General features: G+C 39.0%; 1 protein-coding gene across 1 annotated transcript; it reads right to left on the reverse strand.

Moving 5' to 3' along the window:
* Positions 1-14,874: 14,874 nt before the first annotated feature.
* Positions 14,875-17,566, reverse strand: LOC102926587 (uncharacterized). Its single transcript, XM_006995689.1, has 3 exons — positions 17,503-17,566; positions 16,256-16,291; positions 14,875-15,422 (listed from the first exon to the last, which is right to left on the reverse strand). Exons 1-3 carry the CDS (start codon positions 17,564-17,566, stop codon positions 14,875-14,877), a joined length of 648 nt encoding a protein of 215 aa, XP_006995751.1.
* Between the last annotated feature and the right edge of the window lie 777 nt (positions 17,567-18,343).

The raw sequence follows: 18,343 nt of genomic DNA on the forward strand, positions 1-18,343 counted from the left end.
ATTAATTCGAATTCTAAGCTTTGGTCTTTGTTCATTTATGGAAGTCTGCCAAAATCTTTGTTTTATAGTGTTCTTTGTAAACTGTGATCCAGCTATCAAAGCTGTTTTATCATCCATGGCAGTATCGGTTTTTACATTAGGCATTGGTTTATTCAGTTGTCCTGGAGAGGAATTTCTTCCACAGTGGCAGGGAATGTTCGTACTACGTTTGGTTTGGGGGCCTGCAAGAGGCCCCCTGAGGCGTTTCCTGCCAGTAAAGGGTTGCCTTGTATATCTATTTTTGATCTGCACTCACTGGTCCAATGTTGGCCTTTGCCACATCTTCCACATAATCCAGGAGGTGGTTAGGGTCTCCTGTTTAGGCTATTCCTAGAAGGAGTATTGCTTCTAGGAGTACCCCATGTACAGTTCTTACTTATATGACCTGGTGTACCACACTTAAAACATTTGGTAACACGGGGCCTTCTTTCACCTCTGGGATTTGTCTCTTCTATCCAAGCCTCATTACTGTAGTTAAGAGACTGAACACCATTAGTATATTGAATCCATTCTTCCAAAGGAGCTGATCTGATCTTTAATGGTGTAAGTATTCTGCATTCTGCATTAGCATTGTCGAACGCCAAGGACTCAGTTAATACTTTTCTTAATTCTGGTCAGTGTCCCAGCACCGAGAGAGCGCCCAGAGAGAGCGCTGGCCCATCCAGCTCTCGGGTCCCCAGGCGCCTCCCCTTGCCCCGCCTCATAGGTGTGACAGTTGCCAAAGTCTCAATGGGGGTTGGAACTTCCAGAACCAAGCTGGAATGGCTACCCACTACATCTGTGTGCTTATCCCAATGGCTCTCAGCTGAACTGCTGCTCCTAGAAGCCTGAAAGCTTAACCAGCCAAATGCTTCTAGTTTCTGGTCTTCACCCCTTATTTATCTTTCTGCCTTCTACCATCACTCCCTGGGATTAAAGGCTTACTCCCTGGTATTAAAGGCATGTGTCACCATGCCTGGCTGTTTCCAATGTGGCCTTGAACTCACAGAGATCCAGAGGGATTTCTACCTCTGGTTTGCTAGGATTAAAGGTGTGAGTGCCACCATTTTCTAGCCTTTGTATCTAGTGGCTGTTCTGTCTCTGACCCCAGATAAGTTTATTAGGATGCACAATATTTCAGGGAACACAATACTACCACACTCTCCAGAGTGAATGTGAAAAATGGCTAAAAGATCATTGCAGAGCAAAACACTCCCAGGGGATGTAGGCAAACAATGGTCATTGTGCCAACCTACATGTAGGGTTTACACTATTTCAGAAATTTATGTGACATTTCTGATGGGTAATTTTTGTCCAGGTGAATGTGAAGAACCTTGAATTAAATCTAAAGGGGAGGGAGCATGGTGTGACCTTTTCTTTTGGTGATCTTCATCTTTTCCAGATAGCCTTCAAGTAGCCAACAATCTGAGGATCATTGAGTACTTTAGAATGTCATATTTCCAGACATTACCAGAGATGGGCAAAGTTCCCTTTCTTTTGAACAGTCATCATGTAACAGAGCATATTATATAAATAAAAAAGACAAAGAATAAAAGTAATTTTAAAAAATATATATGCTTTACTGTAGATGTATCCAACCGTCTTATTAAATAAGAAACACAGAAACAATGTAAAAGAGAAAGCTGAGAGGTCAGAGCTCAGAGCTAAAATCTCACCCTTCCTCCTGCTGTGTCCCAGCTTTCCGGAAAAAAAAAAAAACAAAAAACAAAAAAACAAAAAACTATTTCCTTGTGTGTCAGTCGTTTCCAAGTCATTCTGCCTTTTCATTGGTTGTAAACCCAAACACGTAACTGCCTCGTCACTACGTACAGCCCTCTAGGTCTTAAAGGCTTATGTCTCCAATGCTGGCTGTATCCCTGAACACACAGAGATCTATGGGATTAAAGGCATGTGCCACCACCGCCATGCTCTTTCTATGGCTCTAATAGCTCTGACCCCCGGGCAACTTTATTTATTAACATACAATCAAAATCACATTTCAGTACAATTAGAATACTACCACACTTTACCTGGAGAAAACAGCCTTGGAGGGGCTTCAATGAAGCCCTGACACCTCCACCTTTCTTCTTTACATCTACTCCATAACCATCCTTTTAGGCTGCCTTTAAAATTTTAAATAATAATAAATGTGGTATTTCTCCATTTCTCCATTCACATGATACATAAAATTCTAAAGCAAGGCAACTATGATGCTTCCCTCTTCTTCCACATATAACTGTTTTTCCCTTATAAGATTAATGTTAACAGGGTCTCTGGCTATGGGTTCTGAAGGTTATATTCAATGAAAAGACAGAGCAAGCCTCACCCCTTCTGCATCTGTTGGTTAATAAACAAGTCCGAATCAAAGATCTCTGCCAAACCCTGGAATGATCCTGTTCTAACAATCCCAGCAATTTCTAACCTTCCCAACTCTGAAGCCTATTTCATTGGAAAGTAGAGGAAAACTATTTGAGAAAGGCTAGTTTTTTACCTCACTTTTCTCAGTCTAATTAAACATGATTAAACTGACTCCTGTCCTAATCTCTGTCTTCTGTTATTTTCAGTTGGTTTCTTTGATGGAGGCAAAGGAGCCACAAGGCTTGGGAACAAACAGGGTCCAGATTTCCAATTCTTGGTGTTCGAAGTGCTGATTATGAGGTAGAGTTGCTCACTCAGTGATCTGTGAGCCCATAACTATCTAAGTAATTATCTAAAAATGAAAGGTGGTCCCTTTGATGAACCTTGTGCAAACCGACTAAAGAACTAATCTCTAGATACAGAACTTACATAACTGAGCAAGAATGCTGACTTATGCAGGCTACCCTCTTACCTGGTATTTTCTCATAACTTTGTTCTACCCCTTTTGTGGCTTAAAACCAGAGTGCTGCAACTCTTTTTAGCTTGATACTGGCTGTAGAGGATGAAAGTCATCATGAGCAGGAGTCAGACCTACCATCTAAGCTCTAGTCTGTAGTCTTGACAACATGCAGAGAGCAGGCATCCCTGGTGAATCTAGAGTTAACCTTCTAGCCTCTAGGTTCATCACAGGAAATGGCATGTAATAACTGTTGCTAGACTGCTGTTAAGAATCACAGGGCTAGTAATGTGGTAGAATCACATTATACAATGCCAGATGTTGCTGTTATCCCTAGGAGAACTGTTTGCTTTTCCTTCAGAGACCTGCCAGTGAGAACTTACAGATGTTCTCTTTGAATCAGTATCCTCATTGTGGTATAAACTGTAAGACGTTATCTTGTTCTATTACACAAGACCACTTGGGAGCTCAGGAAAGTCTAGCTGGCAAGGTGTAGTGTTGGTTTTCTTTTGGAATGATGAATAGGGCATTTTCTCAGATCCATTCAGTGCTGCTGATTATGGTGCTGGGAATGGATGGCACACAAGAATTGGGAGTTCAGATTTCACAAAGGATCATATCAAACTTTTCTTCCTAGCAGTTTCTTGCTTCTATCTGCCTCTTTGGTTGTCTTCCTTCTTGGGACATTCTTTAAGCTCCATGAAGGCATTTATTTTCTTTTCTCAAATAGACACAACATAGACACACCCTTCTACCCGAGTCAGTAAAAAGAGTGGAGAGGTATATAAAATTCCAGAAAAGTTGTCCCTGGTATTCTGCCTTTTGCTTACTCACAAAGTAGAAGGTCCTCATTGTAGCAGAGGCAGTGGCAGCATGTTGTACAAGGTCCTGATTCTCTCTGCATTGTGTACCATGGCAGTTCCTTTTCCCAACCCAACTTCAGGTATGTACACATTTGAGTTACTGTAAGGAGGGAGGTTTGAGACACTTTGGTGTGTGTGTGTGTGTGTGTGTGTGTGTGTGTGTGTGTGTGTGTGTATGAGAGAGAGAGACTTATGAAAGTTATATGTAAAAGTTAGGTAATTTTATTAATGTTATAAATGAGGATAGCAGCAAAATTTGGTGGTAGGTTTCAGTTCAGTTCATATAATGAGCAGGCTGAAGTAAATGGGCTCAGGACTGAACTTTTGAAAATTTCCTGAGGATCCATCTTCACTGGATGTGAAGAAGACAATGCACTTCAATTTAATTCATTGTATGGATTCTAGGTATCTGATTTAGAGTGGGATATGATCCATATCAGAGACCATTAGCAGTGAATTCTGACAGTGATTGTGGACATCAGTGGGGCTGAATGAAAACTTGGATCTTGAGGAAAGGAAGAAATGGTGTCCTCCTGAGTCATAGAGAAAACCAAACTTCTGAGTCCAAAACTTTGTCTTCTAGTTCTTCTGAACTCAGTCTAGTTTTCCAGGAGGAGAATGGCTCATTGAAGTGTGAAAATGACCCTTTTCTCTTGGTTACATCTGTCAGTTCTTCCTCTGGTGGCTCTTAGTTTGAGACTGCTGACTGCGCTTCATCATTGCCTGTGAATGCATGGTGTAGCAACTCAAAGACTGGAGATAGAATGAGAATGAGTGCTACAGTAACACACACACACACACACACACACACACACACACACACACAGAAAGAGAGAGAGAGAGAGAGAGAGAGAGAGAGAGAGAGAGAGAGAGAGAGAGAGAGTCACCATGGACCTTTTCATAGGGTGTCCACTCCTGCTTCAGCCACTCTGCAACTCTCTCCTGCATAGCCCTGGGAGACCTAGCCTTTTTTTTTTTTGAATACTCATGCATATGAGGCTTTTTATGATAAGAAATCTTAGGACATGAGGACTGGGTATTCTATAGGATGTATTAAAAACGGTGTCTATAACATAGGCTGTTCAATAAAAAAATCCATGGAGAATTTTGTGGTGAAGCCATCATTTCTTACATGTATGAGCAACCATTTTCCTTGATTTTTATCCAATGGTAGTTTCATTTGCAGCTTTCAGAAACCTACAAATGTTAGCTAGGTGGGTTTGGAGTCTTCTTTTGTTCTATTATGAATGATAGGTTAAGATTAAGATTAAGCACAGTAGCATTGTTCTTTCATGAACTGATTCCCCAGAGAAGCCTGGTATGGATCCTGAGCATACTCCCCAAGTATAGCTAGCATGCTCACAATACTTAAAGAGAGAAGAGTGACTACCATGAGACCACACTGGTTCAATAACCACTTGATGTTCCTTGCTTTTCCACGAAGATATGACGGAGAAAGGATCACTGGAGAAGACTTAAGTTGTGTTTTTTCCCTGTCTTGTTTTACTAGAATGTATGAGTGATCGACTGGCATCTATTCTTGACCTACAAGCTTCTACTTATGAGCTACAGGTTTCTACTATTGACCCACAAACATCTACCCATGAGCCATAAGCATCTACTCTTGAGCCACAAGCATCTACTCTTGAGCCACAAGCATCTACTCATGAGCTATAAGCACCAACTCTTGACCGACAAGCACCTACTCTTGATCTACAATCATCTACTCATGAACTACAAGCATCTACGCTTGACCTACAAACATTTAATCATGACCTGCTTAAATCAACCAGGGACAGCCAAAAAGGATCTGTCAGTGACCCACTAGAAACATGCAACATTGACAAATTTACAGTTAATGAAGAGGTTTCTGGTGAGTTGATATTCATTGTTCCTACAATGCCAATAAAGAACAAGAACTAGAAAAATACATAGGCTTCTAGGAAATGATGAGGTGATTTATGGAGGCATTTATGACCCTATTTTCTTTTTCTGGGAGTAAAGCTTGTTCTTCCTCAGTGCTGTGTTCCATTTTCAACTTGTGACAATAACTGTCTTGCATTTTGTTTTTCCCCCCGGTGCCTTCCATTGAACTGGGGACAACCAGGGACAGCCTTCTGGGAGAAATCAGTGAGATTTCATGTAAGGTTTCCTTTTTTTCCACACATACTGATCTTTGCTTCTATATAAAGATTATCCTATGATAACTAGTGTTTGGGAGACATTTACTGCTTTGATCTCAATGTGTAAAAATTTTAGCAAAGCTAATTTCAACTTCAAAGAAAATAAAATCCCTTCCTCAAAACATTTGCAAAAGAAGGCACCTGTCCATGGCTCCCAATAGTGTTCTATCCTGAAAAATCTGTCACCTGATGTCTTAGTCAGTGTTCTACTTCTGTAAAGAGACATCATGACCATGTCAACTCTTAGGAAGGGAAGCAGTTATTTGGGGCTTGCTTAGAGGTTCAGAGATTTAATCTATTGTCATCATAATGGAAAACATGGAAGCATGTAGGCAGAAATGATGCTCAGAAAAATTGAGAGTTCTACACCCAGATCTAAAGGCAGCAGGAAGAGAGATACTGGGTTTGGCATGGGTCCTTGAAACCTCAAAGCCCACCTCCAGTGACATACTTCTTTTAACAAGGCCACAACTCCCAACAAGGACACACCTTCTAATAATGCCACTCCTTGATGAATAAGCTTTCAAATATATAAGATTATGTAGGTCATTCCTAGTCAAACCATCACACTTGGTAGCAGTGACCTGCCCTTAGGGTTCTCCAGAGAGGAGTAACAAAGTCTCGGCTGTCTCTGAGTTGACTGTGTGAGGATGAAACTAGGATTGATCTCTTGATTTTGTGTTTTAGATGGTCACCATGGAAGATGTATCACAAGAAAAAAGAACTAATTAAATATTTAAAGCTACTAGAATTCATGTTGAAAAGAAGGGATTGGGAAGCTTTTTGATAACTATAACCCTGTCTTTCTATGTGCACCCACGACCATATCCTTCGGCTAATTTTTTTTTTTATTGTATTCAGTGAAGGCATCATAAAACACTCCAAGTGATTTAAAGGATGGCTGGTTTTGCTGTTGTTATTATTTTACTAAGGAACAAATTTTTAAGTACTTTGGTTTTTATGTTTAGAAATAATAGCTTATACTACCAATGATTGGTAGACTAGTATTGTTTTGGGGTACTCAGATCACTGGTAGGAGCTAGAATCAAGAAACTGTATTTATTAGATGCTAAAGAATCTGTTAATGTGAATACTCATCTGACTTTAAATTATTCAGCTCTGTTTAGATTTTATTTGTTATTTTACAAAGTGTGGAATTTTCATGCATGTATGTCACTTTACTTTTGTTCCTATTGAAAATTCATTGTCTTGTCCCATCCCCTCTTCAATGTTTATTCAAGCAACAAAAGTCTTATTTGTAGAGTGGATCTTATTAGTACACTGCAGCAATACTTCCCAATGTATTTTTGCCAGTTAAAAACAATACTGCTGTTTTCTTTTCTCATGCTAACTCATGCTTATCAGCAAAATTTCCCAATATGATTACATGAGCCAGAAGTAGCTTCATGCCTGAGGCCATCTGGTCATGTCTGAGCATGTTCTAGATCCCCTTTTTCTGACTTATGGGAAGTCAGTTCTCTCCTTCCACCTTTACCTGAACATGAAAGAGGTGTTATATGGGTAAGAAAATTGTCAGTAAACTGAGAAATGTGTTTTTAAGAGGAGAAAACCTTCCTTAGATATTTTATTTCTGAAATGAAGATTATAAAGTTGAATATTTCTTTACATATTAACGCTGTGTAGTCCAAAGAACCCATTATTGAAATAACAGAGATAGATAAAGATGATTGTATCTTTTCTGAATATTTTGCCTTTGAAGTAATTTTGCCCTAGGAAGATTTTCAAGACAGATAGAGACAAAGGTTCTCCATCTTGTTTTTTAAGCTTCTTGTTTAATTGACTTGTCAATTAGCCAAAATAATACTTTGGGACAGAGAACACTGTCCAGATCAAGTACTTGCCTGAGTATCTAATGCATGTGGAGAACAAACTGTCATAGAATCCTCCACATGAAGCTCCTTTGCAGTCATTTCCACTTCTTTGAGATTAGGCTATGCACAGTGCCTCAGAAGTTTTGTGGAAAGGCTGCTGCCACAGATCCATTAGAAGCCACTGGTCACTTTGTTCACTTGAGGCTACTCACAGCATCCCAGACATTTAGAGATGAAGGAAACATCTCTTTATTGAAATTCCTAGTAGACCAAAAGCATCATTGATGGCTGAGTTGGCTCAATGTGTACTTGTACCTTTATTCTTTGCCGTCACTAATAGCTTCTCAGAGATTTAGTGCCATTTCAGATATGGGCTTAAATATACTGGCAGCGAATTACTGTAAATCTTCTCAGATGGCAATTTTAGCCACCATATTTTTGAACAGTCTTATATTTACAGCTCGTTTTCTCTCCACAGGTTAACTTCCAAGCTCAACTGACTGCATATCCAGTTACAAATCAGGATAGGATGGAAACTTCTACCTTGAGTTGTTTCAACATTTTTCCCCTTTCTTTCTAGGAATAATTTTCTAGTCCAGTTTTTGAAGCTTACCTGAGGGATAGTGGAAGATAAGATTCCAGATTTTTTAAATTATCAGTCATAGGACTCCGCTGAAACCTCAAAAATTGAGTGCTTGCATCAGGAGTTCAGCCCTAACACTTCCCCTCCCTCTTGAATATTTTGGAAACTCTATACTTCATGCAATAAAATCAATATCAAAACTAGTGTTTAGAAATTGTTTGTAAGCTACAAGGAGTGGGAGGAAGGGTATCAGCTCCAGATGGAATGTACCCCACATCCAAAGCAATGGTGCTTAGTAAGAGAAGATAAGGCTCATCTTTTGAGGTTCTCTTTTGTCCTCATAAATCCTTCATAGCTTTTATGATCTCTCCCTCTCTCCCCTGTGTGTGTGTATGGGAGGGGGGTTGTGGTTGTCTTACTTTCTCTTCCCATTACTGTAAAGTAGTTTGACAAAAGAAAATCAGAAAAGAATGAGTTTAGTATAGCTCACAATTTCAGCTTACAGTCCAACATTGTAGGAAAGTCACAGAGGAAAGACTACGAGTCAGCTGGACCTATTGTATTCATAGACAAGAAATGGAGAACAGGCTGGTGAGTAGAGGCACCTGTGTGCAAGCATGAACACTTGAGTTAGATGCCAGGAGCCCATGTGAAAGAAGGAGAGAGCTGACTGTACTATGTCCTTCTCTGACCGCCACATATGTACCACCTCAACCCCCTACATGACACAAATGCACACATATAAATAAACTAGTACATTTTTTAAGAAAATTAGAAAAGGCAAATGATACTTATGTTTAGCATTCTCTCTCCTGTTAATTTGGTCTATGATTCTGCACATAAAATTATGCCTCTATATTTAGAGTGGGTCATCCAGGTGACAGATCAATCAACAGGTAAAAGAATTAAGTTCTCTTCTAGAAGACCAGAGTTTGGTTCCCAGCACCCATGTCAGGCAACTAACAACCACCTGTAATTCTAGTTTTAGGTGTTCAAAAATTCTCTTCTGGCCTCCTAGAGCATCCACACACATGTGGAAAACACCCCCCCCCCACACCCACCCCTCCCCACAAACACACACACAGTGGGGGAGGCAAACAAAATAAAATCAATAAATAAGTGAAATAGAGTGGGTCTTCCCATGTCTGCTAACCCAAAGAAGCAAATACCTTAGAAGTATGTTAATAGTCAAACCTAATACAGGCATTTTCCTATAGTAACTTAATAATTTGGATGTGTACAAGGGCATGAGTGTTCATGCATGTTTGTGTTTACGCATATGCAAGCCTGAGGTTGTCACTGGGCATCTCTGGCAATTGGTTCCCACATCATATTTTTCAGCATTCAAAAATATTTTATTAGCTCATTGAGTACTTGATACGATGAGTGATTATATTTTACTCTTTCCTCTAACTCTTCCCAGACCCAACCCCCCTTCCCTTCCAATCCATCTTCTTGTATTTTTTCCCCATTAGAGCCAATTGTTGCTATGCAAATATTCTTGGATGTGTGGTCCTCCACTCAGTGGTGACTGACTATTGATTTTTTGCCAGCACAGTGGCTGCATCTGAATGTACTGCTGTTTCAGTCAGTAACCACAGCTCTGCAGTTACTAGCCTACTTCTCAGAAAGCTGCCCTACAACCAGCTAGATCTGCCTCCTGCCACTGCCATCAAATGTAGATTTTAACTAAATCTCTGTAGTTCTATTTAGCAGTAAAAACCTCAGGAGTCAGAGGCTGGGGTGAAAACCTGCTGGCTCAGAGAGGTTGATCAGTAACTAGCTGACCTTCCCTCTTTACTGGCATCTCAGTAGCTCCAAACCAAAAAGCACCACCATACTCAAAGTCCCACCCTACTACTTCCTATGCATCCTTCTATCCATATTCTGGACTCCATCTAACTCTCTGTGATTATTTTCTGTCAAGTAGTTGCTGGCTCTGCTTCCTGACCCAAGATTGATTTTATTTAATCATCATAAATACAAACTTGAATTCACAGTGTGATAATATATCCTGCAACAGTTGACAAATAAGGGTTGACTATCTTAGAGAAAATTGACCCTTCCCCTTCTAGTTGCCAAAAATTACCAATAAGGGTGACTTGGTGCCCCACTCTCCTCTCCATCCAGGATTTCTTCTGACTTGGGCTAGTACAGGTCTTGTAAATGTTGCCACAACCACTACCATTTCTTGTGTGCAGCTGCCCTTTTGTTTCCAGAAGACACTGTTTCTTTATAGTCACCCATGGCCTCTGGCTCTTACACTATTATAGCCCTCTCTTCCACAATGATCACTGATCCTATGGAGAGGAGGAGTGGGGGTACATATCTTCCATTTACTGTTGAATATTCTGCAGTCTCATTCATTGAACATTGATGTATGTCTCTGTATTGATCATTATGTGCTGCAAATGGGAGATAGATTTAGGGGTGCAATGATAAGTCATTATGAGTTGATTTAATACTGTGTCCGTCTATCAGAATAATAGCAGTAGGTCTCTGGCTGAACTGGAACTTATAAATTTGACTAAGCTTGTTCCTGAGAACAGGGATCTGCCTGTCTCTACCATCCCCCTGCCCTAAGTTCTGGGATTAGTTATAGATGCACTGCTGTACCCAGCTGTTACTTGGGTGCTAGGCATCTGAATTTGGGTCCAAATGCATGAGAACAACTTTACTGACTGAACACTATCTGAATCACTCTCACATCTTTGTTTTCCTTACTTTATTTATTAGTTTATAAAGTCAATCAGAATCTCCATGAACTTACACTCCCACAGCTCCTTCTAAAGACTGAACATTTGAAGATATCTATCATAATACTAAAGATTTCAAAGATACAATAGATGCTAAGAGAAGCAATATGTATTCATCGAGGCTGCAAGGCATTAATTCAACTCATGAGATTGGGGATCATTTTTAGCTGTATTCCATTCAACAAAGGATTAATGCATTTTTTGAAATTGAATTTTAAAAATGGTTTTCTGTTAGAGGGGAGACATTACTAGTTTGCCTGTTGTCAACTCTGTTGTTTTTATTTCTCTCTGATGCTTTTGAAAGAGGAACTGACACTTGTCTTGGATAAAAGACCATAACAAATTATGATCCTTTAACCTCTTTGAAATCTGCTACATATGACATTTAAAATGTTTAAGTTTTCTCCAGTGAATAACAGAGCATAACAGAGATCTTTAAAGTATCCAAAAGAGAAGAATGGGGCTACACAATGACAATTCTACCTGGACTATGGTAATGTCATTAAGCTGACAAACACTACCTACATATTGGCTTTGGACTACAAACTACTCAGAATAATTTCAAGGTGAATGACTGAGATGATCCAGCCTCACGGACTAGTCTAGCCAGGACTTGAGACAAGCCCGGCACTTTCCCATTCCAAAGACTGGACAACAAATGATACAGCTAGCTCTCTCAGGACTTGATAATTATCTAAATTTTTTCAGGGTCCCCTAAATGTATCCTTGCCCCCAGAGAGCAGGAAGTAAATTTAAGAACACAAAATGCACATTGCCCAGAGGTGGGGTGGGTGGTTTTGAGTTGTTCAGTGGGCTATGGCTATTTTTCATCATTTAAGGAGTTGGTTACAAGTTGTAAGTTGTTACCCATAATGGTCAGGAAAAAAGATGAACAAAGAAATTTAGATTCAAGAATATTATTGTAAAAAAAGGAAGATATAGAACTAGCATAAAAGTGTAGATTATTGAATCTACTTTTCAACCGTAAAAGCAACTACTAGGCTCCAATATTTTACATTGGCTTGGATTTTCTATATTCATACAAATTTAAGATTATTTTTGTTATACTCTGTATATGTTATAGAAATGATTGGATAAAAAGGTAGAATATTGAAAATCTAGTGTTAAACCAAAGAAGCAACTGCTAGTTTTAAATATTTCACATTGGTATAGATTTTTGTATATTGATACAAATTTAATTATTTTTATTAGAACATACTGTAGATATGTTTCTACTCTTGTTCAAAGTATTGTGCCTATACAGCTCATTCAACAGTGTAATGTAAATTTCTAATCAATGAAGGTGATTATTAAAAACTATTTAGGATAGTGAAGAAATGCAGTTCAGTAGTTAGTCACCTACTACAATCAAACTTGTTGTCTTGTTAGGTATGTTTTCAAGTTCAACCAGAGATTATTTTAGATAGGTACATGACCTTCAAACACTTCAGAGACCTACAGCATATGCCATTTAAAATGTTTTGATAACATAAGATACTTTTTTTAAAAATGACAATGAGACATTTCTACTCCAGGCAGCACCAATTTACTTCAGAGAAGATGATGGGCATTGAAGAAACTCCATAAGGAGTTACCTTTCTCTGTGGCAAAAGTTGGCCACTAGGAAAGAAAGTGCCTTTGTCCCAACTGCTGGCAGTACACTGTCCAAACTGGACAAGCAGGGCAGAAAGGAAAGTGACTGAAGAACTTTGCCAAGAGAAGGTGGGGCAGTCATTAAAAAATACTGCTTCACAGATAAATTTGTCAGATATTCTAGGCCTGTAGGCCAAAGATGGATGCCACATCATTACAGAAGAAGTTTTGCTGTCCAGGCAGTCAGCTTTCTATCATTTCTTTTTTTTTTCTTTTCAAAGTTGGTATTTTTTTATTTAAAAAAATTTTAATTACATTTATTTATTTTGCGTTGTATATGTGTGAATGACATTCCCATATATGGAGCTTAGAGAACAGCCTATAGCCATCCTGCCTAAGGACTGAACTCAGGTCATCAGGCTTGAGGGAAAGTTCATTAATCCACTGAGCCATCTCAGCATGTCCTTACCTTCCCTCCCCTAACCTATCTACCTCCTTCCTTCATTCCTTCCTCCCTCCCTTTTCTTTTCTTTGAAACTAGACATTTTGGTCTGAAATTTTACTTAAAATTATAACATGTCTCTGTGCTATGGCAATATCTTTGAATACTTAATAACTGAACTATTTTTCACCTAGTGAGTGAACAGCAGTTCATTATTTTATATCATTGTTTACACTTTTCCTATAACTTGTGCTCTTTTATTATTATTATTATTATTATTATTTTAATTTAATTTTACATATCAGCCATGGATTCCTCTGTCCTCTCTCCTCCAGCCCCTCCTCTCCATTTCTTATTTTTAGAATTTGATTAGTCTACTCTTCCTGTTCACTCACGTAATATTATATGCTTCTCAGGTCTCTGATGGAGGTTAAGAATAGATAATTATAGTTATAGTATTCCTTGTTAACAAATTCAGATAAAGAATCTCACAAAAGAAGTATGAATTGTACAAGGTTGAGAGACATAAAAGAGAGTTTTTGTTTGGTAATCCAAGGTAGCATAGATAGTGAGTTAGGTACAACATTTTAGACTCACCAAGAAAGGAAAGATACTGGAGTATTTTCTTTGAATTTGTCAAATGCTAAAGGAGTATATGTTGTTAATGTAACTATTGCCTGTATATTTGTATATAGTTATTGTAATTATTGTATATAGATTTGTATGTTAGTTAAAATCTTCACTTTTTATTTCAAAAATACTACTTCACATATAAATCTGTCAGACATTCTAGGCAAAGAAAGAAATGAACATAATGTCCCCACAAAACCATTGCATTTATAAGACTGTCCAAATCAGAGGAAGAATGTGAGCTGATTGATACTTGAATGCCCTAAAGGATACTAGCTGCAGGAACAGGAACTTCCTCACATGTAAACTGTGAACTGGGGGAGTGTTACTTAAGAGAAACATAGATCACCTTTTTCTGTTACTCCTAGACAGCTGTTCCCTAGGGTACTGTTCAACTAAGGCACATGACTTAATATGGGCATGGTTGTGTAGTTCAAACTATTTATAAAGTTTAATCTTAAAATCCATGTCTTATGTGAAGTCCCCTGCTAACATCATAGATATCTGGGAAATACAGCAAAGCTGTGGGCAGAATTCCAGGGATGGAAACAAGGGGGTCTCTCAAGTGATAGTTCACTGACTTGTAAAGGGAAGAAAAGGGCCACTTGTTTTTAAGTAACTAAAGGAACGAGTTGATCTTCACATTACATTTGGCAACATGCACCAGATTTCACTCACTCATACTCAGAATAAGAAACAGTAAACAGTAATTGCATGCTAAATATTTTATTAGAATGTTGAAGGTAAACTTACAACATCATTGTTCCATTGAAAAGACATTAAGGGATGCCTTCCAATTCACCTGAAATAAATATAAATAAATAAATAAATAAATAAATAAATAAATAAATAAATAAATAAATAAAAGTCGCCAAAAAGAAAGACATAACATGCATTACCATCATATCCTGAGATACTTCTTTTTTTTTTTTTTGGCTCTCTAATTCTAATAGAGTTAAGACATTTGATGGAGAGTGAAGGTAAATCACATCCATCATAGAATTCTAGGATATAGAGTCCATTTAAGTTTTGGATGTATATGTGATCTAATTCTTTAGAAGGAGGGTGCTGATCTGTAGAGTTTGGGGCCTGGTGTGAAGGATGAGGTATCTGATTACCTTTGTTCTACTGAGGAACATCTTGGTTAGGCAGAAAATGTCTACAGGTAACTTTGCTGTTCCTCACTTTCCTGCTGGGGTGGGCCTTGCTGTTTTCCAGGTCTAGGAGGTTTATTCTGCTGCTGGCCTCCCTGTTGGGGTGGGCCTTGCTGGTTTCCAGGTCTAGGAGGGCGATTTTGCTCCTGTCCTCCCTGTTGGGGTGGGCCTTGCTGGTTTCCAGGTCTAGGAGGTTTATTCTGTTGCTGGCCTCCCTGCTGGGGTGGCCCTTGCTGGTTTCCAGGTCTAGGAGGTTTATTCTGCTGCTGGCCTCCCTGCTGGGGTGGACCTTGCTGGTTTCCAGGTTTAGGAGGTTTATTCTGCTGCTGTCCTCCCTGCTGGGGTGGGCCTTGCTGGTTTCCAGGTCTAGGAGGGTGAGGTTTCTGGTTATTGTCTCCTTGCTGTGGTGGTCCCTCTGGTGCATTTCCATCTTCTTCACTGTCATCATCATTATCACCATCATCTTCTTCAGAGGCAGAAGGTCCTGGGGGGAATTCTCCAGGAGGGGGTCTCTGATGCTGTTGACCATGGCCTTGGTTTTGCTGTTCTCCCTCTGTTTGGGTATAGATCAATGTAGAATGAGTTCATACCTTCTCTTTCTCTGATAACACCCTCGCAACATTATGTCCCTGATTCTCCTTTAAGATTATTTTTCACATTTATCATATGAACTTGCTTATGTCTCCACTATTCTAACACATATTTGTTCTTAAAATTGGTGCATAAAAGATGATTTTGTGTTCTTTAAAATTCTCAGACGTAAAGAAAGGGGAAATTTTTTTTAGTGCCATTAGTTAGAACTTGGCAGAATAGAAAAATTGTGACAACAATGCCCTATTCTTAAATATATCATGGTGTTTAGGGATTTATAACCACGTGGCCAACAAGAAAGAAATGTAGAATAGAAATGGAAAGATGTTCCATTCAGTTTTTTTGCTGTGTCTTTGTAATTGTTAGTGAAATGTGCTGACTGAACTGAGTGAGAAAAATGAATTTTAAAAAATGGGGGAGCATGGATCTGTGTAATTGTATATCTTATGAGCAATCACATAATTCTCTTTGAAATCACTGGTGAAAGGAGAATTCTATGAACAACCCACAGTGCTATGGAGGGTTTTAAATAAGGACTCTCAATGTGTTCACCATATGCAAGCCATTGTTTCAATTTGTTCCTGTTATAAGAACCTGGCTTTCTACTCTTCCATTGTAAAGCCCTGCTCTAGGTCCTAGAGGCAATGTTGGGAAGTCTTCCTATATATCTTAGGAAAAGTTGTCACACATCATTTTTATAGAATAACAAAATGATAATGAGATACTAGAGAACAAACAGAATAGTTACAGAAGAAAGGGTGCATGGAAAGTCAGTTGAGGAGGAATCTGGTTTACCTAAGAGCTGAGAAGAAGGGTTTCCATAGATGATTGCTAGAAAAGAAGCACAAAATAAGTGAAATGTTACTTATGACATTCTCTGGATGATCAATAAAGATGACGTTAAACTACAGATTCACATCCACTATGTAGAATTTTATTCTTGGCTAACGTTGCTGATAATGCTGCCAGAATGGTCTCCATGGCAGCAGCAACCATTATTTTGTTCCTCGTTAGCTGTGTCAATCCTTATTTTACGTCTCCTTTACATTAGAGAAATTTAGTGTCAAGTATTCACATTCTTATGTTTTCTTCATGACCTTCACTTCTTACAGGGTATATCCCTAGTCATTTCACACATGGAAATAGAAACAAACATTGCTTTAAAAACCATGTATAACAATGAATATTGCATCTGGGTCTTTACAATAGAGAAGTGGGTCCAGCCAGATATCTCAGTGAGGAAAAAGTGCTTGCTTGATAATGGGAATTCAGTTCTTGGAATTGCATGATAGAAAGAGAATTCTTATTACCAATATGTTGTCCTCAGGTAGGAATGTGAGTAAGCATTCAAATTCTCTCACTCTTTCTGTCTCTGTGTCTCTGTCTCTGTGTGTCCGTGTGTCTCTATCTCTGTGTGTTTCTCTTTTTGTGTGTGACTACCTGCCTTTCTTTTTCTCAAACACACAATGCACACACATGCACTCACACTGCACACACTGCACACACAAACATACAAACACACACACATATGCACATCCACAGACAGTGGTGCATGCACAGATATTCACAGAAATAATTTTTAAAAGCAATTATTTCCTGATATCTATATCTTGTTGTAAACAGAGTTTCAAATTTATTATATTTTTCTATTTCTCCAAGATATCCCTGATATATATTTACTTCTCTTATTTTTCTATATCCTCTGTACACCAAGGCTAGCATATTCACTACCTGCTTCTCATAACACCTTAAGTACCGAGTTTCTCTCTGTCAACTGTAACACATGGTCATGCATCATTCACCACCAAAAAGGTTTTTTTCACAAATGTACTCATGTTATTTGGTGGCAAGAATATTTTCTTAAATTATACTATATGTACAGTCTGAAATCTACAAGCAAAATGATAATACAAATGTCCTAATATTTGTTCCCATATTTCTTTGCCTCGGTTGCATGTCATTTCCCCCCATTCCTCCCAGTCTTGAACTTCAGTGTGTTGCCCAAGTCCCATGTCTCTACTACCCTCTCCCCTACTTTATACCTGCATTTGAGCTCTGAACAGAGCTCAGGGCCAATAAAGCTGCTGTGAGCAGGACCACCAGCATCTTGGAAGAGGCTCTGGAGTTGCTCCCAAGTGTGTGCTGGAGAAAGCAAGACCACAGTCTTTATAAGAAAGGTAGAACAAAGGCACCTTTTAGGTCCTTACAGGTGACCTTCCCTGACAGGGCAGGATAATTCGCATCCCTGACTGTTCTTTGGGACTTTAGCCTAGCAGGATGCAGGAGGGAGGAGGTTACCAATATCTCAGTTCTACATGGTACAGCATGAAATTTGGACAACAATGTTGAAATGATACAGGCAAAGTCCAGATACTGGAAATGAAGTTCCATCATTGTTTAAGCTCTAGTTCTAAAGAACTGTGACTCTGACCCTGTGTGTACCTGGAATTTTCCTGTGTCCACCTGGCTCCTCCAGCTGCTCAGACCCAAGTAAGCACACAGAGACTTATATTACTTATAAACTGTATGGCTGTGGTAGGCTTATTACTATCTAGTTATTATATCTTAAATTAACCCATTTCTATTCATCTATACCTTGCCACGTGGCTCATGGCATACCCGTATCTTTACATGTTGTTTCTCATGGCAGCGGCTGGCAGTGTCTCCTGACTCAGTCCTGTTCCCAGAATTCTCCTCTCTCTTTTCTCCTCTCTCTTTGTCCCAACTATACTTCCTGCCTGGCTACTGGCCAATGAGCACTTTATTTTTTAACCAACCAGAGTAACTATTCACAGAATACAGATATCCACAGCAACTGTGAAATGCAATTGTGGGGAAATTTTCTTCTATACACACATGTGTACTCTGCCCATATTCTTCATG

The sequence above is a fragment of the Peromyscus maniculatus genome, chromosome 3 (assembly GCF_049852395.1).
Source record: "Peromyscus maniculatus bairdii isolate BWxNUB_F1_BW_parent chromosome 3, HU_Pman_BW_mat_3.1, whole genome shotgun sequence".
NCBI lineage: Eukaryota > Metazoa > Chordata > Mammalia > Rodentia > Cricetidae > Peromyscus > Peromyscus maniculatus.